The 23,477-nt window shown below is 49.6% G+C and overlaps 2 protein-coding genes across 3 annotated transcripts; one reads left to right on the forward strand and one right to left on the reverse strand.

Moving 5' to 3' along the window:
• Nucleotides 1-1,219: 1,219 nt before the first annotated feature.
• On the forward strand, nt 1,220-2,537 carry LOC309871647 (interferon lambda-1-like). Of its 2 annotated transcripts, XM_082744896.1 has the most exons (2): nt 1,220-1,894; nt 2,063-2,537. In XM_082744896.1, exons 1-2 carry the CDS (start codon nt 1,332-1,334, stop codon nt 2,067-2,069), a joined length of 570 nt encoding a protein of 189 aa, XP_082601022.1. In that variant the 5' UTR covers nt 1,220-1,331; the 3' UTR covers nt 2,070-2,537. The 2 variants fall into 2 exon arrangements, with proteins under 2 accessions (XP_082601022.1, XP_082601021.1); XM_082744895.1 differs by having other exon boundaries at nt 1,222-2,537.
• Nucleotides 2,538-4,984: 2,447 nt separating this feature from the next.
• SPATA2 (spermatogenesis associated 2) lies at nt 4,985-16,108 on the reverse strand. Its single transcript, XM_082744883.1, has 3 exons — nt 15,961-16,108; nt 9,360-9,806; nt 4,985-8,395 (listed from the first exon to the last, which is right to left on the reverse strand). Exons 2-3 carry the CDS (start codon nt 9,693-9,695, stop codon nt 7,169-7,171), a joined length of 1,563 nt encoding a protein of 520 aa, XP_082601009.1. The 5' UTR covers nt 9,696-9,806; nt 15,961-16,108; the 3' UTR covers nt 4,985-7,168.
• Between the last annotated feature and the right edge of the window lie 7,369 nt (nt 16,109-23,477).

Here is a 23,477-nt window from a genome sequence, read left to right on the forward strand (position 1 = left end):
AATAAATAAATAAAATCTTTAAAAACAAAGAACTAATAAATGAATTCAAGTTGCAGGATACAAAATTAACACATAAAAAATCAGCTACCATTTATCCATACACAAACAATGAGCAATTTGAAAAGGAAATTGTGAAAACAATTCCACTCACAATAGCATCAACAAGAATAAAATACTTGGAAATAAACCAAGGAAGCAAAAGACTTGTACACTGAAAACATTGCTGGAAGAAATTAAAGACACAAATAAAGGCAAAGACATCCTGTGTTCATGGGTTGGAAGACTTAATATCGTAACAATGTCCATTCAACCCATAGCAATCTGCCAATTCAATGCAATTCCTATCAAAATCCCAATGGCAATTTTATAGAAATAGAAAAAAAAAAAGTCCTAACATTTATATTGGATCTCAAAGGCCCCTGAATAGTTGAAACAATCTTTAAAAAGACAATGTTTGACTCTTCACACTTCCTGATTTCAAAACATGTTACACACAAAGCTACAGTCATCAAAATACTATCGGACTGGCATAAAGGTAGATGTACAGACCAGTGGAACAGAATAGAGTCAGACGTAAACCCTCACGTATGCGGCCAAATGGGCTTCAGCAGAACACACAGTAGGGTTCAGACAGCCAAAACAGACAGTGGTGGGGACACGGGATATCCGAACACAAGAAAGTGAAGTTAGACCCTTCCCTTAAGACGTATATAAAACTTAACTCACAAATGGACTAAAGGCCTAAATGTAAGACCTAAAACTATAAAAGTCCTAGCAGAAAACAGGGGGAAATGCCTGACATAGGATTTGGCAAAGATTTATTAGACATGATACCCAAAGCACGGGAAACAAAAGCAAAAGCAGAGCAAACCAGCAGTACCTCAAAGCCCCCTAGGCCTCAAAGGTGGCCTCACCCACGCCTCCCAGCCCCCACCCCACTCGAGTCGCTTTCCCATCCCTCCACCTGCCTCAGCCTTGGTAAGGGGTTCCCCAAGGCCCCCAAAGGTTGGCCCGAAGCCGAAGGCTGTCCAGCCACAGGGACTTCTCGGAAACAAGGTGTTCTCCTGTGAGTGAATTTCAGTTTCTCTTTCCTTCTGGCCAGGTCCGGGGAAGGGACCTGCGGGCTCCCCTGTCTCTGCGCCTGGGTGGCCTCACCCAGACCCACGTGCTCACCTGGGAAAGGACTGGCCCCGCCCACGAGCGCCTTTCCCATGCAAGTGGAGATTCCAATTTCCACTTGCCTTTTCCCTTTACCTACATCAGCCGGGGCTGCCCAGGCAGCCTGGCTAAAAGCAGAGCCATGCAGCGGGGAAAGCAGTGGGGATCTGGCCATGGCGACAGCGTGGGTCCTGGTGCTGGTGACTTTGCTGCTGGGCTTGACTGGAGCGGGCTCTGTCCCTACTTCCAAACCCACCTCAACCAGGAGGGGCTGCCTCATGAGCAGGTTCCAGTCTCTGTCACCGAGCGAGCTGAAAGCCATCAGGAAGGCCAAGGATGCCCTAGAAAATGCGCTCTCGCTGAAGAACTGGAGCTGCGGCTCTTGCCTCTTCCCTCAGGACAGGGACCTGAGAGTGCTGCAGGCCTGGGAGCGCCCCGTGGCCTTGGAGGCTGAGCTAGCCTTGACGCTGAAGGTCCTGGGGGCCATGGCTGACTCGACCCTGGGGGTCGTCCTGGACCAGCCCCTCCGCCTGCTGCGCCACGTGCACTCGGAGCTCCAGGCTTGTGTCCCAGCTCTGCCCACAGCAGGACCCAGAGCCCGGGGCCTCCTCCACCACTGGCTGCACCGGCTCCAGAAGGCCCCAAAGGAGTCCCAGGGCTGCCTCGAGGCCTCCGTCACGTTCAACCTCCTCCGCCTCCTCACATGGGACCTGAAATGTGTTGCCAGCGGAGACATGTGTGTCTAAGAACCCAGGGCCCCACGCTCAGCCCGCCTGGGACCCGGACCTTTCCTAGGCACAAAGCCTCACCCCTGCCTTAAGTTATTTCCTCCCAACCCCTTATTTATGCAGCCCTGATCCATACTCATGAGATGTTTATTTTTCTACTTTTGTACAACGTGCAGCAAATAAACAGGAATGGGGGGAAAAAATAAAGCGCCACTACTCCGGAGACTGAGAAAACAGAGGAACGCGTCAAACAACAGCGCGGCTGCAATCAGCAGAATGCAGGCTCGGGCAAGCTCGGAAGGACTAGAAATCCAGCTTAACAAAAACATCTCAAGGAGAAAAAAAATGAGGAAGATGGTGTCCCTACACTCTACAAGGACAGCCTTCAGGGTAAACGTGATTTAAAGATCTATCCACCATTGCGATGTGGAGACCTTATTTGAGCCCCGATATGGTTTCTAAAACATGGATTTCTAGGACAACTGGATTTCAGAACTCTGATTGCATACCGATACGGTGCACTGAAAGTCCTTGTCTTGGGGAGTCAGGCTCAGTCAGAAGAGCATGGTGATTCTTGATCGGGGTCGTGAGTTCAAGCCCTGCGTTGGATGCCGAGATTACTTAAATAAATAAAACTTAAAAAAAAATAAATCAAAGTCCTTGTTTTTTATTTTTTTATTTACTTTTTTAAAGAAGATTTTATTTATTTCTTTGACAGACAGAGGTCACAAGTAGGCAGAGAGGCAGGCAGAGAGAGAGGGGCAGGGAAGCAGGCTCCTTACGGAGCAGAGAGCCCAGCCCGACTTGGGGCTCGATCCCAGGACCCTGAGATCATGACCTGAGCCGAAGGCAGAGGCTTTAACCCACTGAGCCACCCAGGCGCCCCTAGTCCTTGTCTTTTAGATACACACACTGAAATATTCACAAATGAAATAGGTATCTGGAATTTGCTTCAAAGAAATTTAGGAGGGAAGTGGATGGACAGATAGAAAGAAGGGCGCCTGGGTGGCTCAGTGGGTTAAGCCTCTGCCTTCGGCTCAGGTCATGATCTCAGGGTCCTGGGATCAAGTCCCGTATCGGGCTCTCTGCTCCACAAAGAGCCTGCTTCCTCCTCTCTCTGCCTGTCTCTCTGCCTACTTGTGATCTTTGTCAAAGAAATAAATAAAATCTTAAAAAAAAAAAAAAAAAGAAAAGAAAGGAGACCAGGTCGGCTGCAACTTGATAACTGCTGTGTTGTTGAATCTGGGTTCAATGTACATGAAATTTGTAAATAAAAAGGTTTCTTCAGTGAGAAAATGGGGTGGGGAGGGAATGCGGTTTAAGCAAGGTTAATAGTTCATGCCTTTCTTACATAAAACCTCTGGCGGTAGGCAGGGCAGGCTGGGAACCGTGGCGGCTTCCCGAGCCTCAGGGACCGGCCCCTTCCAACTGCTGCCCCGCCCTCTTCTCCGCTTGGCTTCTGCCTCAGTCTCACATGGTTGCTCCACTCCAGCCGACACAGACGTTCCAGCCAGGAAGGAGGAGCAGGGTGGGAAGGACAAGATCCTGTGAAAGACACGTCTAGGAAGCCACACAAACCACCTCTCGGTCCCAGCGACCAGACACGGGCGCTTAACCATGCCCAGCTACAGGAGAGGCTGTGATAGGCAGTCTTCGTTCTGGATGGCCATGGGCCTAAAAAATCAGGGCTTGCATTACCAAGGGAGAAAGGGTGAGCGGAGAGCGGGGTTCAGTCTGGACCATCTGCCGCCGTCCTTATCCCTCTGAGACTGGTAGTGAGGCGTCGGGGGTGTCACAGATGGGTGCTGGGAGCTGGCGGCAGAGCTAGCGGACAGCTGGTGGGCCTGATGATGTTAAATATGCTTGTCACTTACATCCCCGGATGAGGCGATCTGCTCTGAAGTCACCGCTCTGCTTTGGATGCAGGAGTGAGTGTCTGGCTTCCTCTGCTCTCCCGGGGCCGGGTGTGCGTCTCCAGGAAGCCGCCGTGCCCAGCAGTGCCATTTCCTATGCTGTAGCTGACACCAACCCCAACGCTTCCCCCGGGCCTTGGTCTGGCCCGAGGCCTGGATGATTTGTTTGCCAATGCAAAATGCGTGAAATGGAGAAAACTGCTTCTTCTCTCCCCGACAGCTGAGGGGCCCTGTCGGGGCCGACCCAGCCGTGGTCAGTCCTGCAGAGACTCTGCTGCTACCGAGAGCCTGGATGTCCCAAACCACGGCTGCTCTTACCCCACCCTCATGGTTTTCGCCATACACCTCGCTTTCAAGTCAACCTTCCTTTTAAAAAACCCCTAAACTGATTTTTGAAGTGATCTACCATGGCTGCAGATGGAAAGCAGTATGGCCTGCTCCAAACAGAAGGCAACCGAACATCCAGCTCAGATTCTGCCCATGCCCACCCAATACCTGCTTCCTCCTCGGTCAAGACAAGCTAGCAGTGAACGGACTTCCTCCTCGGCATTCAAATGGACCAAAAGAATTAAAGATGTAATTAATTTTTGTCATTATATCCTCCAGTGTTACCACCAACAATCGTTTCTCCTGGAGTCTGTGGTCCCAGACCCAACAAACACAGCTGAGGGGTGCCTGGGTGGCTCAGTGGGTTAAAGCCTCTGCCTTCAGCTTGGGTCATGATTCCAGGATCCTGGGATCAAGCCCCACATTGGGCGCTCTGCTCGGCAGGGAGCCTGCTTCCTCCTCTCTCTGCCTGCCTCTCTGCCTATTTGTGATCTCTGTCTGTCAAATAAATAAAATCTTTAAAAAAAAAAAAAAAGAAAGAAAGAAAGAAACACGCTGAGCTCTGCACACCTCATTTTCTGCACACCTTACAGGCGGGGATCGTAATACAACCTAGCAGACAGGAAAGCTGAACGCTGTTACATGGGATCATGCACGTAAAGTCCCAGCATAACCCGGCTCATGGTGTGAGCTCACGAATGCCGAATGCCGGCTATTGTCATGTCTCAGTTCTGTGGAGGAGAAAATGTGAGTCCTGTCATTGAAGAATGCAGTTTGAGCAAAACAAACAAAAAAATCCAGGCAACCCAAACTTCAACAGCAGCAGGGAGGGAGGGACATAAAACCCCAAACGCCTGGTTTAATAATGGAAGACACTTTATTATTTTTTAAATCATCTCTCAACATTTCAATTCTTAGTAGAAATCAAATGTAAAACATCTGCCTTTTTAAATTAGCATATATTTTATCCAGCTCAATCACAGCAACCTCATACAAGAAGGTACACACCAAGAACAGGGGCAGAGCGTTTTCGGTTCCAGTCTGTGAACACAACAGCATCTCCGTGATGACATGTGCGCCAAACCTTCTCTCCCAGGATGAGGTGGGCACTCCTGCTTCTGCCCACTGGTGGCACAAGTGACCTGGCATCACGGTTGGTAGAGTTCCCGTAGGCTGGAGCGATCTGGGAACGGAAAACTAGCAAACTAGTGCTCTCAGGAGTAAAACAGGCATCAACACTTCTGAAATGTGGAAAGGAAGAACATCAAAGATGATGACCCCAGAGTGGGCTGGTCTTAGTAATAAAGGGGTTGAAATTCAGCTGTATATACACATTGAGTATCTACATGTGCTCTACCAGATATATAAAAAAGAGCCATAGAAGATTTGGAAAACCTTAAAATCACTCGACCGAGTTGGAAGAACATGAGCAAATTCAGTGACCTCAGGATTCAGCCAGATTTAAATTTGTTCAAGAGCTGAATACCTCCTTCTACTACCAGAAAACCCACTGCATGTAAATTCCTATAATATTCTGTACATCACAAACACTTATGGCTAAAATATAGTAGTTCACAAGGAAGTGGTTTTATTTTCAAATTCTTGCCCCACTCCTGTTCTGCACCCCAAAAGGAAGATCCAGGGGTCAGTCACTCAGAGTTTAAGGGGCCTTCAGGTTTGGAAGTGCTGAGGCTCGGCTGAGTGTCTCAGGAAACGTCCGTGTGATGGGCACACGCTGACTCGGGCCCACTTTTAGTGCAAAAAAGATCACTGATGTCGCAGAGTCCCGGAAACAGGCGAAGAAGGCTGAGATGGAGGGGAGGGGGAATCCCACAGGATTTTCCTTCTGAAACAAGACTCCAGAGGTTTGGAGTGCGAGGTTCACATGCAGCAAGAGACAAAGACCAGGCTGTCGATCTGCAGGGCGAGGGTCCTGAAGGTCACTACGTTACTGCGGTCCACAGGTGCAGAGACCGCGCCCCCCGACCCAGCCCATGCTAGCCCCCTAAGTGTACGCTGGAGGTAGGTATATAGAGATTTATTGTAGGGAAGACAGTGGCTCTCCACCGACTCCGGGACATCGTCTGTCTCTGCCCCCACACTCTCCGCTCTATCCTCGGGCTGTGGTTTGTGTAGGGTACAACACGGAAGGGCACGAGACCCTCCGTTGGAAGACTGAAGAACCCAGGCCGTTTGTATAAATAGCTACATAATTCATGTTTTAACCACTTTGAAACACACGGCAAGTTGAATATTTATTTAAAAATAAATCTCAAAAATATCTATTTACAGTACAGTGAGAGGGGCATGTGCAAACAACAGAAAGGGGGAACAGTCCATCCTGCCATGGAAGGCCACACCTGGATGTGCTGGAGCAAAGCGCTCGGACACACGGGCCGCACCGAGCTGCAGTGGCAACAGGATGCCATTCAGGGACAGCTGGACTCCGCCCACCCTGGAGACTTGGACAGGAGGAAGTCAGCGGGGTGGGGGGAGTCCAGGTGGGGATCCTTGTGTTTGGGAAGGGGGCGGCCAAAGGATGAGCCATGGGAAGAGGCCCGGTGTGGCAGGAGGGCTCATTTCACAAGCCAACAGGCCTCTAGCTCGGCGCTCCAGGTGGGCATTTGGAGGTGACCTGGAGGGCCCTTCCCAGTCCAAGTTGGCTTTGGAGTGGTGGTGGTGGTTGGCGGGGGGGTGGGATGGGGGGGTGGTCTGGGGGGGGGTGTTGACAAGGGTCTCGGAGTTAGAAATCCTCTCCGAAAACAAAACGAACAATGCAACAGGAGTGGAGAGATTAGCAAAAATGAATCTGAACGGAAGTGCCACCCTCTCCCTTGTCAGGCGACAAAGCAGCCACCAGATGAAATATCTGGGCCACCCAGTGAACTCCCATATGGCGCAGCCAAGCCCACGATCCCCAACACCTACATGGTCAGATGCAGGTCTCTGCTTCTGAGATCAACACACTAACACTTCTTCCCCGGAACGGGGAACCGGAAAGTCAGTGGCGTAGCCCTTGGAGCAGGGGGTGCAAGGTCCAGTCTATCTGTACACGAGATGGGAGAGCTGGGTGGACTTGTAGTTCAGCTGGTTGTTGGGCATGAACTTGTGCAGCTCATTCTTTTTGCAGCAGGGGTCGTAATGGTAGGCGCTGAGACAGCCGTCGCAGGAGACTTTCGAACACTGGGTGCAGGTGTTGGTGGCACCCGGGCGGTTGCAGAAGCCACAGCGGGAGGTGGCTGTGGTGGGGGTCTTGGGTTTTGGGTGGAGGTGTGGCAGCCGCTCAAGGCCCTGCGTCTGGCCAGCGTACTTCTCCCGCAGAGATGACCCATGGGCCAGGCTGTCGTGGGCGGAGGGCTTGCCAGAGAAGGCGCCGGGCTTGGAGGCTGGGGGACCCGCGAGCAGGCTGTCGCAGCGCTGGCAGAGGGAGGAGTTGCAGGACAGCCCGCAGTTTTGGCACTTGGACAGGGAGGACTCTTTGGCGGGGGGTGAGCGCTTGTGGTAGACGGGGTGGGCATCGTTTCGGACCAGCCACACGTCCGGCCGCAGGGCGTCCTGCCTCCGGTATGCGGCCCTGGGCTCCGAGTCTGTGTATAGATCCACGTCGTCCTGAGCGGAGAAGTATGTGCCACGCAGCAGGCCGAGGCCGTTGCTGGGGGAGGCAGACGGCAGGTCATCTGGGCTTCCGTGGGGGGAGCTGGACATGGTCAGCAGCGAAGCAGACGGGCGAATGATCTCATCCTTGAGGTCGTCCCCCACGTCTGGCGCCGTGGGCTCCTTCCGCAGGCTCAGCGAGGCCTTCAGGGGTGGCTTCCGGCTCTCCCAGTAGCTGTCGTAGGCATCTACCGACCTCGAGGGCTTGGTCACCCTCGGCTTGTAGTAGTCCTTGGCCGCCCGCTCGCTGGCTGACTTCTGCAGCGCCACGCGGGCCATGGAGGCCGTCAGGTGCTCCCGGCCCTCAGCCCGCCGCCGCAGGGCCTCCGAGCAGCCCCGCACATCCTCCGTGCTGCTTTTGCGCTCGTTCACCACGTCCAGCTCGGAGTAGCCCTTGTCCTTGACTTGTGAGTGGATTTCCAGCATCTGCTCACACTCCACCTTGGCCAGAAAGAGCTCAAAGGAGACCATCTTCACCTGGAGGGTCTCCACAAGCTCCTTGAGTCTGTACGCAGTCCCTAACTCAGGCACGTAGCCCATGTAATGCAGGATGGCTCGGATGTCCTCTTCCAGTAACGACGACTTGACATAATAAACGAAGGGGCCCGTGTAGGTCTAAGGAGAAGGGGACAGAAAAACAGAGGCACCGTTTGCTCTCTGAGACACATGCAGAGCCGGTTCCAGAGCCCGGCACACCCAGGGAAGAGCCTCTGGAAGCATAGGGGGAGTAGCGGGGAGGAAGGATCTCGGCAACCGATCACTGCAGCAGGCAGAGGCTGGCTCAGCGCATCGGGCGCAGGAGACCGCATGGTACTCCTGCCTCGAGCGGAGGGTACAAAGCTGCCGGCTTCCCATACGGGGCTCAGCAGCTCTGCTCCAGATGAGGAGGAAACAGGGCAAACAGGCCTAAAGAGAAGGTATGAGAGTAGAGGCAGAACGCCCAGTGAGTGAGTAGAATATTCCTTTTGGGCATGTCTGCAAGTTCTGAAGAATAGTCTGGCTTTGTGGAAGCTCTCCTGAGCCATCACCTGGCTTCGGAATGATTCCGAGTTCTCTTTCTCTCTTAAATCCATCCTCCAGCCTCCTGTCTGTTACCACCCAGTCCAAACCGGCTCTCAGGGTACCCCAACTTCCATGGCAGCCTCCTAACTGTTCTCGCCGCCCCCACTAGTCTATTTCCTATCCAACAGCCAGAAGGATGCTTTGCAAATGGAAACCTGACCCTGGCCTGCCCTGATTCCCAGCCTGCTTAGGGTCAATTTAAGCCCTATGCCCTGGGCTTCAAAGCCCTATATCACTAGGGTGCTGCCTACCTTTCCAACCTCACAGCTTCACGTGGGAGCTGCCAGGGGCAGGGACCCAGTAAAGAGATGACACTGGTCAGACAGCAAGTAGGGAGCCTCCCCCAGCGGGGGGTGGGGTGGGTAAGGGGGAGTATTTCCAGTTGTTATGGCAAAGGCAATGGGGAAGACAGGAGAGTCTGTGGGCAGAGGAGGCAGTAATTGGCACAAGCCCTCTCAAGTGGGTCTGGGAGGGGAAGAAGGCAGAACAGTGCGGTTGGCCCTTCCCTAGACCTTACCTTGATGCTTCTGAATTCCTTCTTCCACGGGTAGAGGAAGAGGTTGACGCCCACCGTTTCCAGCACACTGAAGGCGCAGTGCAAAGCCCGCAGGCTGGAAGAGCTGAGCGAGCGCAGGGAGCTCTCCACCACCTCATAGAACTGGATCAGCCGGAATCGATAGAAGGGATCCACCTTGTGTAGGCTGAGCAGGGCCGAGGCTGCCACTCGAAGGTACTCATCACTGCCAGGCCGCTGCTTGCTGGGGGTAGTGTCCACTCTGCCCTCATGGAACTGCACGTACTTCCGAAATAAGTCATCCTTATATTTCGTATCCATTGAACTGGGCTTCCCCATCTGATCCAGAGACGGGGAGGGGCTACCTTATCTCCTCCATGGTTTCTGGGTTCGAGGCAGGGCCATGGCTAAAAGCACTGACATGGTGCCCACCCGCACTAGGGGCGCGCTCTGGAAGGGGAAGAACAAGAAGCACGTCATTCCTCGAAATGGTCCATGTGCCCAAGCGTGGCTGCTGAGACAAAATGAGAGGCAGAACTGGCCTGAGCTACCCCAGGCATCACCAGCCCTGGGCCCCTTTCTGCTCATTCATTCACCACATTTACCGAACACGGACTATATGCCAAGTTGTCGTGGAAACGAACAGGTCCCTGACTTTGCTGAACTCATGAATGAAGAGTACAGCTCCAACCTGGGTTTGCAGGGAGGAGGAGGAGTTTTAGAAAGGCCCCCACCCCCAGCCCGGGCAGTGGTAGTCAGACCTGAAGAATGAGGGGTTCGCTGGGCAGAGAGGTGGGCGGAGACCGTAACAGCAGCAGCACCGCCAGGGAGGAAGGCCCCGAGGAACACTGTCGGCGCCTACTGTGCGCCAGGCACTTAGGCACACAAACGCATTTCATTGTCTTAAACGACCCTAGGAGGCAGGATCCCCATTTAACAGATGTGAAAATTAAGACAAAGAAATATTAAGAAAGTGCCCAAAGATCTGGAACCACGAAGAGGCAGAGCTGAGCCCTAGCGCCTGGCTCTGAAGTCTCGCCCTTGACCGCCACGCCCTGCTTTCCTGAGGCAGGAAGGAGCTTGGCCTTTGAGCAGAAGGCAGGCCAGTGCAGCTGAAGCAGCGAGGGCAAGGGAAGGGGGTGCCCAGAGATGAGGCTGCAGGCACCATCAGGACAGGAGCCCACGTCCCGACAGTACATTTGACTCAAAGATGCCCGGGAAGCGCCTGAAGAGCTCGAAGGAAGGGGGAGAGGGCTGTCCTACCAGGGGTCGCCTCACCCGCCTTTGACAGCCTGCATTCCCCCATACCTTCTTTTATTTATTTATTTTAAAGATTGTATTTAATTTTTGACAGAGAGAGACACAGCGAAAGAGGCAACACAAGCAGGGGGAGTGGGAGAGGGAGAAGCAGGCTTCCCACAAACCAGGGAGCCCGATGCGGGGATCGATCCCAGGACCCTGGGGTCATGACCTGAGCCAAAGGCAGACACTTAACGGCTGAGCCGTCCAGGCGCCCCCCCCCCCACACCTTTAGAGAGGTTTATAGTCCCACTGGGAGAGGACAGAACATTCTGAGCCGGGCTACACCAGATTTATACACTCTCGCTGTCTGCTTGGCTGCTGGTGAGTAGAACATGCACAGAGCAAGCAACAGGGTTGGTGCCAGAAGGCCGGGAGCAAATCTGGGTTCACAGAGGGCGCTGCCAGGGCTGGGTGGGTGCAGTGGGCAGCGCGGCACAGGCGTCACCAACAGATCCCAAAGCCAGACTGCCTGGGTGTGACTCTTGGGTCTGCTTCTCTGGGCCAATTACTCAGCCTCTGTGGGCCTCAGTTTTCCCCTCTGAAAATAGGGGTTGGTAATAGTACCTACAGTCCATATTTGGTGGAAGGTCATGTGCCATGAGTATATAAAGCTCTTCACAGAGGACTGGCTCGGGACAAGCCCTTGACACACACGAGCGGCTACTGCTGCCCTCTGGACGGGCCGGCCCCCCTGCCACAACAGCGCACATTCTCAAGAAGCTAAGATCAGAGCGGGCGAACATGTCCGCCCAGGAGGCGATGTGCATTTCCAACCTCGTCCGTTCTGACCACTAGCTACAGGCACAGGGATCCTAACTAAATTCCTCGTTAAGGGAACCCAAGCACAGAGCCAGGGGTCTGTGCTTCATAAGCACCTGTCTAAGTGCAGGAGGCTCTTGCTGGCTGTGGAGACAGCGCGGGACTGAGAAGGAAGCTGAGGGGAGGGGACAGCCCTGTGCAGGCTGTCGGCAGATCTGGCCTCAGCTCAGAAAGTGCTAATGGCCTACAAACCTGGCAGCAACCACGAGGCCCATAAAGTCATCCACATCTCGAGCCGCTCGCCTGCCTTCTCCTTTGGGAAGACTCTTGGAAGATCTGAACTATGAGGTGAGCGTGAGCTGTGCGGGAGAACTGGGGACAGAGAGGCCGCCTTCTCCCACCCACCGCCCTGCCAAGGGAGCCCAATGCTTCAGGGACAAATATACTTAAGAAGCACAGGAGGCAAACATAAGTCCATTAGGATAAAATTCTACCTCCTGACCAAGGTCAAAGGCTTCACATGGTCTACTCCTGCGCCCTCTCACAGCTGCCTTCCCTTTCCCTCTAAGTTCTACCCACAGGGACCTTTCTGTCTGTTCCTCAAACCCACCAAGCTCATTCCTGTCTCAGGACCTTTGCCCATGTTGTTCCTTTTGCACGTTCTTCCTCTGATCTTTCCCATAGCCGGCTTACTCTCGTTACTCAGGCATTAGTTCAAATGTCACCCACAGGTACCTCACTGGCAACCCCAGCGCAGTAACTCCCTGCTTCCCAGTCCCTTGGGATCCCATTATCGTGGGATAATCACCATCTGAAATTACCAACTTTATTTATTCATTTACTAACTTCCTTTCTCTTTGTACCCCCCCCCCCTTACCCAGTAAGCTCCGCAAAGGCAAGGACCACATCTGTTTTGTTCACCATGGTGCCTAACACACAGCCGGGCACACAGTAGGTGTCTGATCAAACAGGCGAAATGAATGATCAATTCAAGATGCCACTCCTTCGGTTTCTCACTGAGCTCTCCCAAGAATCCTGAGAGATCAGCTGGAGAGAGAAGGAACAGAGAGGCTCCACGACATGACATGCTGTAAGGAGCCAGGGTAAGGGAACCAAGATTCCAAGCCTGCCCTCTGAGGCACTGTGTTCCTTCCCATACATACCCTATGATTTCCGAGTTCAACAAGTATTTATGCAGCACCTATCCTGTGCCAGGCTCTAGGATGGGTGCAGTGGGAAGATATGGGGTGGGTAGGGGGCAGCAGTTGGGAAGCCACAGCCTCGCCCTCAATTCTAATTGAAAGAGCTTATTATCGGGCGCCTGGGTGGCTCAGTGGGTTAAGCCGCTGCCTTCGGCTCAGGTCATGATCTCAGGGTCCTGGGATCGAGTCCCGCATCGGGCTCTCTGCTCGGCAGGGAGCCTGCTTCCCTCTCTCTCTCTCTCTCTGCCTACTTGTAATCTCTCTCTGTCAAATAAATAAATAAAATCTTTTAAAAAAAAAAAAAAAAAAAAAAAAAAAAAAAGAAAGAGCTTATTATCAAAGTTATTGCAATCCAAGAAAAGACATCACTGCCCTTGCTATTAAAAACGCATATGGGGGCACCTGGGTGGCTCAGTTGGTTAAGCCACTGTCTTGGGCTCAGGTCATGATCCTGGAGTCCAGCTCCACAGGGAGTCTGCTTTTCCCTCTGACCTTTTCCCCTCTCACGCTCTCTCTCTCAAATAAATAAGTAAAATCTTTAAAAAAGCAAGAAAAAGAAAAGAAAAAAGAAAGAAAAGAAAACGCATATGTATTTACCATTTTTTATTCATCTGAGAGAAACTTCCGTCCTGTCTCTGGCCCCAGGGACTATTTTTTGGTTCATCTGATAAGAATTTAAACAGAGGCTGGGCGCCTGGGTGGCTCAGTGGGTTAAGCCGCTGCCTTCGGCTCAGGTCATGATCTCAGGGTCCTGGGATCGAGTCCCACATCAGGCTCTCTGCTCAGCAGGGGGCCTGCTTCCCTTCCTCTCTCTCTGCCTGCTTCTCTGTCTACTTGTAATCTCTGTCTGTCAAATAAATAAATAAAATCTTTAAAAAAAAAAAAAAAAAAAAGAATTTAAACAGAGGGACATCAAGACTCCTAAATACAGCTGTGGTTTTTCTCCAAGGAAGTCAGCTTTGAGCCTATAGAGGCGGATTTTTTTTTTTTTTTTAAACAAAGTCAGCCACCCTCAAGCTCAGTGTCTGCTGCTCTGTAATCACACCACAGTCCACACCCTTGTTTGTTGCTAGCACACAATAAACAAGGAAAAGGGATCTGAATAGCCCAACTGGTGTTCCAAATCCTAAAGTCAAGGAAAGGAAACCAATCTATGATGCATCCTGAACCAACATAGGCAGGTGAGGAAACAAGTGAAAGGAAATGAATGCTGAGATAAGTAAGGAAAGAGAAGGGAACGAATAATCACTGAGGTCCTACTATGAGCTAAGCACAGGGCCTTCGGCTTTAACTGCATCATCCCACTTAACCCACATAACGTTAGAAGGAAACCAAGGTTCGGCCATGAAACCACCTGCGCAGTGGAGTTTCCAAGGGTCAGAGCTGGAGTTTGAATCTGGTAGGCCCTGAGGCCCAAGGCAGAAGTGGATCTGAGGCCCAAACCTAAGTCCAATGCCAAATCCTTGACTCAAGCTCTGAGCTAGGCTGCTTCTAGGCAAAGCCGCCGTGCGGCACCTGCTGGACAGCTCTACTTGAAAGGGCTAGGCTAAGTTAGAACATCCTATGGCAGGACGAGCAGAGTTAAGTTCTAAAAATTCCTATAGTAGCAAAATTCACATCTTCCCACACAGAACGGGGCTGGAAGAGCCACAAATCTCTTTATGATGTAAGCTCAAGGGCCAAGGGAAGAGGCTGGCCAGAAACCGGCCAGTGGTGAGGCAGCTGACATCATCCCTTCTGAATACATTTTCTGAGAAAACAGGCTGCATTGTAGCTGGTCATAGCTGGTGTCTTTTCTGAGCACAGAGCCAGCAATTTATTCCCAGCACTCTGCGAGAACAACAAAAAAACACCCTCTCTGCAAAAACAGCGTGGTTACAGGAGACTAGACAGCGCAATGACAGAAGCCGTTAATTTCTCCAAGCAACCCAAGGATTGGAACATCATGACGTGCCAGTCTGGTGGGGTGGGGGGGGAGAATGGCACTGTGAACATCCCTTACAGCGTCAGGCGGGTGCCCAAAGCCAACAGGCCTGGTCAGCACTTCCTGCACCCACAATCTGGGCTCCCTTTGAAAAACAAGTCGATGAAGAGAAATATTACATATACAGTCAGAGAGGTGGTGGCTTTTTAAGGATTTTTATCTTTCTAAAGATTATTTTTTAAGCATCTCAAAGGAAAGCTGTATCTGTTTAAAACCTCACTGAAAGGAACTGAAATGATCTCGGGGTAGCAAAGCATTAGCTTGGCTTTACCTCAACAGGCCCATTCAAGCAGAACGCTCCCCAAGCAGCATTTGAAGGCGCCCCCTCCCTGCACAGCCAAAAGCTATTTTGGTCCCAGCATTGCCCCAGTCCACAGGTTTACAGATCTCTGGTCTAGCTTCAGCCAGCTCTGAGTTCCCTCAGCCTGCAGAGAGCACCGAGAGGAGAGCAAGCAATTCAACCCCTCCACCTCCTAACCCGTCACTCCCGTGCACTCAATTCCAATTCTGAAGCTTCTGAGACACATACACCTAAAGCATGCTGCACTGGTTGTGAAACATCAGAGGGTCTCCAGACCCCAATCAGATTCCAGAGAAATTCAGAGGCCTTGCAAACCTCTGAATATAACCCCAGTGGTGCTGAAAACGGGCTTCCTTACTGGCAGCTGCCCCATAGAGGGGCTCTAAAGGAAGTAGTTTCGCCTCCCTGCAGGGGCAGAAGCTAGCGGCTGCTATTCCCAACCTGGTCATTCCTACGGCCTCTGAGGGCCATACTGGTTGTGAAAAACACCCCAGTCCCAAACTCTGGCCGCTTCTGGGTGCATGAATGAATTAACAGCAGCTATCATTTACAGGATGCCTGCTGTATGTCAGAGACCGTGCTTCACAAGCATCATCTCATTTGATCCCCACCACAGCCTTAGGCACGTTCACTTCCATTTAACCAATTAGGCAAATGAAGCTCGGAAGATGAAATGACTTGTCCAAGGTCACACAGTGAGTACAAACCCAGATCTGCTGCCAGAGACTAGGCTGGGGACCACTGCGCGGCAACTGCCTCCCGGTGGAGTCAGGGTGGCCTCCCGCTTGGTTAGTCCCCGAAGAGGGGGTGTTCCTGCTGAGCTGCCCTGAGCCACCCATGGCCGGTCCCAGGAGTCTACGAGGCAACCCTCGGCGGAGTGAGGATCCTGAGGACAAGCTGGGCTCTCGGGAGGCCGAAAAGGCGGGGCCGCCCGTCGCCCCCGCCGGCTGCGAGTGGACCCCACCCCCGGGTCGGCCAAGCCCCGCCGACTCAGGCGCCCCCTCTGCCCTGGGAAGCGCCGGACGCCGTTTCCGCCCGCGGCCGCCCCGCACTCACCCCGGCACTGTCGCCGAGGACGCCTGGGTCGAGGAAATCCAGAGGGAGCCGCGGCCGCCGCCGGAGCCGGGCCCGCCTGGGCTCTCGTTGCTCCGGCCGGCTGCAGGGTACCGAGGCCAGTACCCCGGGACAAGCGGTGACCCGGAAACACTCGTCCAGGAAGTGACGTCCTTCGGAGGCGGGTCCAAAGAGAGCTGCGCGTTGCGCCGGGGAGAGGCCGACGGTTGTGGGCGGCGGAGGAAGAAGCGGGAGGCAGCAGAATGAGCAGAGGCGTAGCGGAGTCCGGCTCTGGGGCTTGGAGGGCCGCCGCCGCGACTGGGGCTAGACCCGGAAACAAACGGGCCGGACGTGACGCAGGCCAGCCTCAGGCTGGTGGCTGGCCGGGTTGTCATGGGAACCGGTCTGGAGCTGGGCGGCGGAGGCTGGGGCTGTGAGCGCAGACTGAGTGATCCCGGCCTCCGCCTCCCGGACGGGTCCCTTGTCCAGGTGATCCGCGAGTGGCGCTCTCAACAGCGCCTGAGCAGGAGCTAACAGTTGGAGCCCTCGCCCCATTTTACAGACGCAGGTGCCGAGGCTTAAAGAGAGAAAGTGAGATCCCCAGCATCATGCGAAATGAAATCTAGCCTGGAGAGGACTGTTGATGTTACCGGCCTTCTTTAAGAACGGGGCTCCCAGCTTTGCCTTTGCCACTTACTAGCCGCGTGAATTTGGGCGAGTTACCTAACCTCTCTCAGCCTCAGCTTTTTCACTTGTAAAATGGAATACTAACAATACCGCCTGCGGGCATCCATGTGAGAGTTAAGTGATTTAACACATGGAAAATGCTTATTACCATAATTAGCATATAGTAAAGCTCTAAATAAGTTTTGTTTTTAAAACCTGGTTAAGTCAAAGAAAACTGACCTCTCTCTGCCCTCAACTTCCCTAAATGGAAGCCAGCGTTGAGGAAGTCCAAGCCAAGGTGTCGCCTCCTTGCTTTGTAACTTTTCACCAGACATCTGGAGGTACCTGCGTGGTCTACACTGGCATCAGTCATGGTGGCTTGTCACTTCACTTCATGGATTTGTCTCTACTCCCACCAAACCGAGAGCTCACCAAGGTCTCAGCTTTTGTGGTTCACCACTCACTGAATCCTTACTGCTTGCAAAGTGCCTAACTCATACCCAAGACTTTGTCCAAAATATTTGCGATTGGGTCATCATTCTCTCTCTCTCTCTCTGTCTCTAACTTACCCCAGACATTTATTGAAGACTCAGAGTGGGGCACTTGGGTGGTTCACTCAGCTAACCACAGGATTCTTGAATTCACCTCAGGTCCTGATCTGAGTCGTGAGCTGGAGCCCTGCATGGGACTCTGTGCTCAACCAGGAGTCTGTTTGGGATTCTCTCTCTCCCTCTCCCTCTGCCAGCTCTTGCTCTCTCTCTCTCTAAATAAGATCTTTAATTAAAAAAAAAAAAAGAGAGAGAGAGACTTAGAGCCCATTTCATGCCTTGTTCTCTTCCTCCATCTTGCTCTTCTACCTTTCTGGCCTCTGTGCCTCTACATGCTGTTTTCTCAGTGTAAGTGTTCTTTCCCTCACCTCTTCCTTTCTATACATATACATATATGTATACGTGTGTGTATACGTATATCCATTCATTTGTTCATTTTAAGCCTGACATCCCCCGAAGACCTGGAACTCCTTACTCATCTGTCTCATCTGTGTTTCCCCTGAGTTCTGCACATGTCTGATCAGGATGTGCCCAACAGATGCTCCTTGATTGCACTATTCTCTCTCTTAACCTTAGTGTCCCCAGCTACCCTCAGCGGATCTTGTCTCAGAGGAGTCAGTGATACAATACACAGGGAAGGATGTGGAGAACCAGCAACATGCTATTCAAAGAGCAGTGATGACTGTATCTGTTGCTCTCAGAGCATCATTCAAGGTCTTTGTGTATTTCATCCTTTATCAGCTCAGGTTTAAGCTCCTCGTTGAATCATTTGTAAATTGATGGTGTTAATAGGAATTTCAGCTGAGAAAAGCCACAGAACTTGCTGGCTTTGCTACGACTCAAAACTGTTACAAGACTGCATGAGACTATTAAGAAGCCCCTTACCGATCTGTGGTTCTGTGGCAGCCAAAAGGGAAATAGATTTTTAAGGAGGCTTTACTAGTAAGAAACACTAGTCATTGATATGCGGTGATGTTTTGTATCAGAGTGGGCCCAAAGTCTCTGTAGAGAGCTGTGTTTCTCATCTTTTAGACAGGGTTGAAGGCCTGAGATTTCTCTGCTTGGGGATGTGGAATTACAGAAGCATCCTTTTCAGATTTCATTACATAATGATTAGCAGATTATATAACAGTCATGTGACAGTGATTAGGCACCTCTACTTCCTAAGAGCCAACAACACAAAAAATCTACCTACTTCTTTCTATTTTTTACTTTTTCATCACAAAAATAATGCATGAATTCCAATGATCAGATGGGTTCAGAACAAAAAATGAAAAAGAGAAGTAACCCTATGACCCAACAATTTGATGTTTTGGAATCTACCAGATAAACAAGCGTAACTACGCGGAGAGACCTGTTGCATCTTTGTTTGTAGTGCAAAAGCGAAAACCGAAAGCATTCTAAATGTCCAACAATAGGGAAATGAAATATCCATACTCGTGACTACTACGTATCACTTAAAAAAGATGATGTAAACCTATTCAACTCTGCAAGACATACTGTGGGCTGAAAAAAAAAACACCCCTTGAAATGAAAAACAAAACATCAACCAATACCATATATTTTCTAAAGGTATGTGTATATGTATAAAGTCAACAGGGGACAAGAGTGCAAATATACATCATTTAAACAATTTTTTAAAAGATTTTATTTATTTATTTGACAGATGGAGATCACAAGTAGGCAGAGAAGCAGACAGAGAGGGAGGGGGAATCAGGCTCCTCACTGAGCAGAGAGCCTGATGTGGGGCTCGATCCCAGGACCCTGAGATCATGAGCTGAGCTGAAGGCAGAGGCTTTAACCCACTGAGCCACCCAGGTGCCCCCATCATTTGTTTTTTAAATCATCCTATAAATACATATGATATGATTTTAATATCTTCCCTAACAGTCAGTAAGCTCTGTGAGGACATAACTGTACCGGTTCTGCTCACAATTATATCAGCGCTATCTGCCATATCCACACTACCCCACATGAAATAGGAGGTTCAAAAGTATTTGTTTCTGGTGGAAATTGTCATTGAATGCCAGGTTTGATGTTAATATTTAAGGAACATACTATGGGCAAGAGGGACACAGCCCCTGCCCTCAAGGAGTATATAGTCTCCTTATCAGAAAGAGAAGATTAGGGGCACCTGGGTGGCTCAGTGGGTTAAGCCTCTGCCTTCAGCTCAGGTCATGATCTCAGGGTCCTGGGATCGAGCCCCACATCAGGCTCCCTGCTCAGCAGGGATCCTGCTCCCCCCTCCCCACCTCTCTGCCTACTTGTGATCGCTCTCTGTCTGTGTCAAATAAATAAAATCTTAAAAAAAGAAAAAATATTAAGAGTAGATGGAGTAAGAAATCTGTAATTCAGGATAGAAGGTGGTAAATGTTAGGAGAAGGGTATAAAGCTTATAGAATGGAGATGTGACCACCAATAGGGCAAACTGGGGGCGGCTTCAAGGAGGAGGTGGCATTTGAGTTGGGCTTTGAGTGAGTTGGATGTATTAGGATGTCCAGCTTTCCTTGCAGCTAGAGAGGAAAGAAAGCAATCAAAAGCAAGGACCAGAAATTAATACTCTTCTGCCTGCAACCATATAAGGTAAGCAAAACTGGGTACTAGAGTACTACAGTCTCATATATTACCAGATATTAGTAGTAATGTTATCTAACATAGTGGCTGGCTCACAGAAGGCATTCAATACATGCTTTAGTGAGAACACTAATGTTATTGATCCTCTACCATGCTCCAACCAATTATTGCCAGTTTCCCTGCTGACTGTGATCAGATACTCAGATTTCTAAAGAGGAGGGAAGTCCAGATTTTTAAGTGAAATTCCTCAATTATAAACACCATGTGTAAATACACTTCATAGTTCTGTCTGCTGAGAGAGCCTACAAAAAATGATACCCCTCTAACAACAAGCACCTAGTACCCAGATCTTGCTTTCTAAATACCATTCTCTACTTTAAAAAAAAAAAAAAAAAAGGCTTCTTGGAGAAATGACTGAATCTCAGTGTTGGGACAGGGAAATGCCAACATGAGCCTGGACCATCTTACTGAGCCAGAAAGTAAGGATATGCCAAAAGAATCATGTGACATATTGAAAGGACACAAAAGTCAGATTGGAGGGTTTCTTCTATTGCCCAAATCTGGAACAATTTGAACATCAAAATAAGTAATGATAGTAATGAATTATAATCCTTGGTAGGGGAAGAAAGCATGACCCCATACTGATACTAAACATAACAACATGAAGTACTGTGTTGGCCAGAGGAACATGTCCAAGGGCTATATGTAGCCCCGGGTACCAGGTCTGACTCCCACACTAAGGATGGATGAAAAGCAACAAGTAGTTCAGCTGATTAGAGAGATGAATGCACAAAGTGAGCTGAGAATGGGGTGATGGGAGATCAGCCCAACCTCTGAGGACCTTGAAAGTCAGGCCAAGAGTCTGGATTTGACCCCTGGAAGCACCTAGGAAACAGTGAAGGTCTGTGAGCGGGACAGATCATGATTATAGCCCTTGCTCTCCAGCCCAGGTGCTTGGTGGTGCTTGGTGGATAGGGTATGGTGCATAGGAAATCAGCACGTAAAGCCCCAAGAAACACGGCACATTGGAACAGAAGTGATTCTGCAGCTGGTACACCTGGGTTCAAATTCCTGGTACTGCATATCATGGCCCCATGAGTTGGACAAGCCACTCAATCTCTTAGCCCCTCCACAAGCCTGGACTCTGGAACCAGAAAGCCTGGATTTGACTTTGCTCCTTCCTGTGTATGACTTTAGACAAAATGACCTAACTTCTCTGTGCTTTAGTTTCTTCACCTTTGAAATGAGAAATATAAAAACAGTACTTACTTCTGTACAGGTTATGAGATAGTCCATATAAGCACTTGACATAGTAAATGCTCATTAAGCATTATCTATTATCAAGCCTATTTTAGTAAGTGGGATAATGCATGGGAAGAACTTCACCCTGGGAAGTTCCAGTGCCTGGAAGGTAGCAAGCCTGCAACTAATGTTGTCCATGATTAAGGTCATTGCTGTGCAGCATGAATTTGCTAGGGGCTAAGAATTCCATGTGCTTCTCAAAGCTCAAAATTATTAAAAAAAAAAAAAAGGCTCAGAATTCATTCTGGTATCCACTGGTAGAGGAAGGACTGGGAGAATTTTGTAACCCCAAAGAAAGCATGTCTAGAAATGAAAGCTGGCATGTCCGGATTCTTCATAATCAGTAAGAAAGGCTTTCTTCCTTCTTTTCCTTGAACTATAAACCCAACTTGCCAATCGCTTCAATGTCTCTGCATCTGTCTTGGGAACCAGCCATAGATCCAAAAGTAACTCAACTGACTTAAGGCTGTTTATTGGGAGGTCCTTCTTGTCCAGCACAGCTCCATGGAGACACAGCTCATGGGGCTGGATGTGGAAGACGCAGCCAGCAATCCATGAGGGTGATTGTAAATTGCTCCTGAGAGCGGTAACTCAGACTTTATGTGCTCCTGGTACTTACTATTCTAGTTCCTTAAGGTGTTATGTCTTAAAGGACTGTTTGCTAAAATCAACCGTCTTTGTCCTTCCCTTGAACAGGCCAGGGAAAACCACAAATAAGTTGTCTTTGTTCCATAGCTACAATACCCCAAAGCAGGAAGGCAAAGCAGTCTGAAACCAAAAGGCCTGAGTTGAGATCCCAGCTCTGCCACTTTCTAGCTGTGTGGCTTTGGACAAGCAGTATAACCTCTCTGGGCCTCGGTTTCCTTATCAGTGAAATAGGACACACAAACAAAGATTAAAAAGTGAGGCCTACGATATCTTCAAAATATTAAGGTCTTGAAAGATAAAGGGAGCCTGGCTGGCTCAGTCAGTAGAGCATATGACTCTTGATCTTGGGGTCATGAGTTCAACCTCCATGTAAGGTAAAAAGATGACTTAAAAAAAAAAAAAAAGATAAAGTGAGAGATGAACTGTTCCAGATTAACAGAATTTAAAGAACCTTGGCAATCTAATGTGCTATCCCAGATGGAACCTTGAGCTGGGGTGAGGGTACCCTTAAAAACAACAACAACACTTGTTTTTATTTAAATAAAGATTATTGAGACAATTGGTAAAATATGAAGAAGGTCTACAGATTAGATAATAGTGTTGTATCATTGTTACCTTCCTTTTGATATTTGTACTATGGTTTTGAAAGATAATGTCTTTCTTCTTAGGAAATACACTCTGATAGAAGGATAAGGACATCACGTCTACAACTTATTCTCAAATGTCTTGAGAAAAAGAACATATGCATGTACAATATCTAGCCAGCTGTATGTGTGTCTGTATAATAGAGAGAAATGGAACAATAAAGCAAATGTGATAAAAATGCTGAAGGGGTCTCTGGGAGTTCTTTATTTTTGCAACTTTTCTGTAAGTCTAAAAATTAGTTCAAAAGAACTTAGAAAAAGAATGATCTAAATATAAAATAATACTTTTGTGATTTATTTTTAAGATTTTTATCAATTTATTTATTTGGCAGACAGAGATCACAAGTAGACAGAAGAAGGCAGAGAGAAAGGAGGAAGCAGGCTCCCTGCTGAGCAGAGAGCCCGATGTGGGGCTCAATCCAAGGACCCTGGGATCATGACCTGAGCCGAAGGCAGAGGCTTTAACCCACTGAGCCAACCAGGTTCCTTGTGATTTATTTTTTTTTTTTAAGGTTTAGTTTATTTATTTGAGATAGAATGAGAATAAGAGAGAGAGAGCGCACAAGCAGGGAGAGCAGAAGGCAGAAGAAGAAGTAGGCTCTCTGCTGAGCAGGGAGCCTGGGGTGGAATTCGATCCCAGGACTCCGGGATCATGACATGAGCTGAAGGCAGACGCTTAACCAACTAAGCCACTCAGACCCCTTTTTCTGATTTCTTATTGACATTAAAAATTTTGTTGTGCTAACAAAAAAGGTATTAATGTCTTGATCTCAGAGTCATGAGTTCCAGCCCCGCATTGGGATCCACGCTGGACATGGACCTTACTAAATAAACAAATAAATAAAATAAAATATGGAATATTTCCAAAGCCCCAGAAAGTTCCCTCAATGTCCTTTCCATTTAAGTCTACACCCAGAGACAATCACTGTTCTTTCTTTCACCACGATTAGTTTTGTCTGGAACTTCATGTAAGTATGATCATGTGTAAAGTAATTATGATCATATGTAAATACTTTCATTCAGCATATTGTTTTTGGGATTCATCCATATTATAAGTATAATGTATTAATAGTTTGTTCCTTTTTATTGCTGAGTAGTAGTCTTTCGTATGAAGATGCCACAATTTACCCATTCACAT

This window comes from Mustela nivalis (genome assembly GCF_964662115.1).
Source record: "Mustela nivalis genome assembly, chromosome: 8".
In the NCBI taxonomy this organism is placed as follows: domain Eukaryota; kingdom Metazoa; phylum Chordata; class Mammalia; order Carnivora; family Mustelidae; genus Mustela; species Mustela nivalis.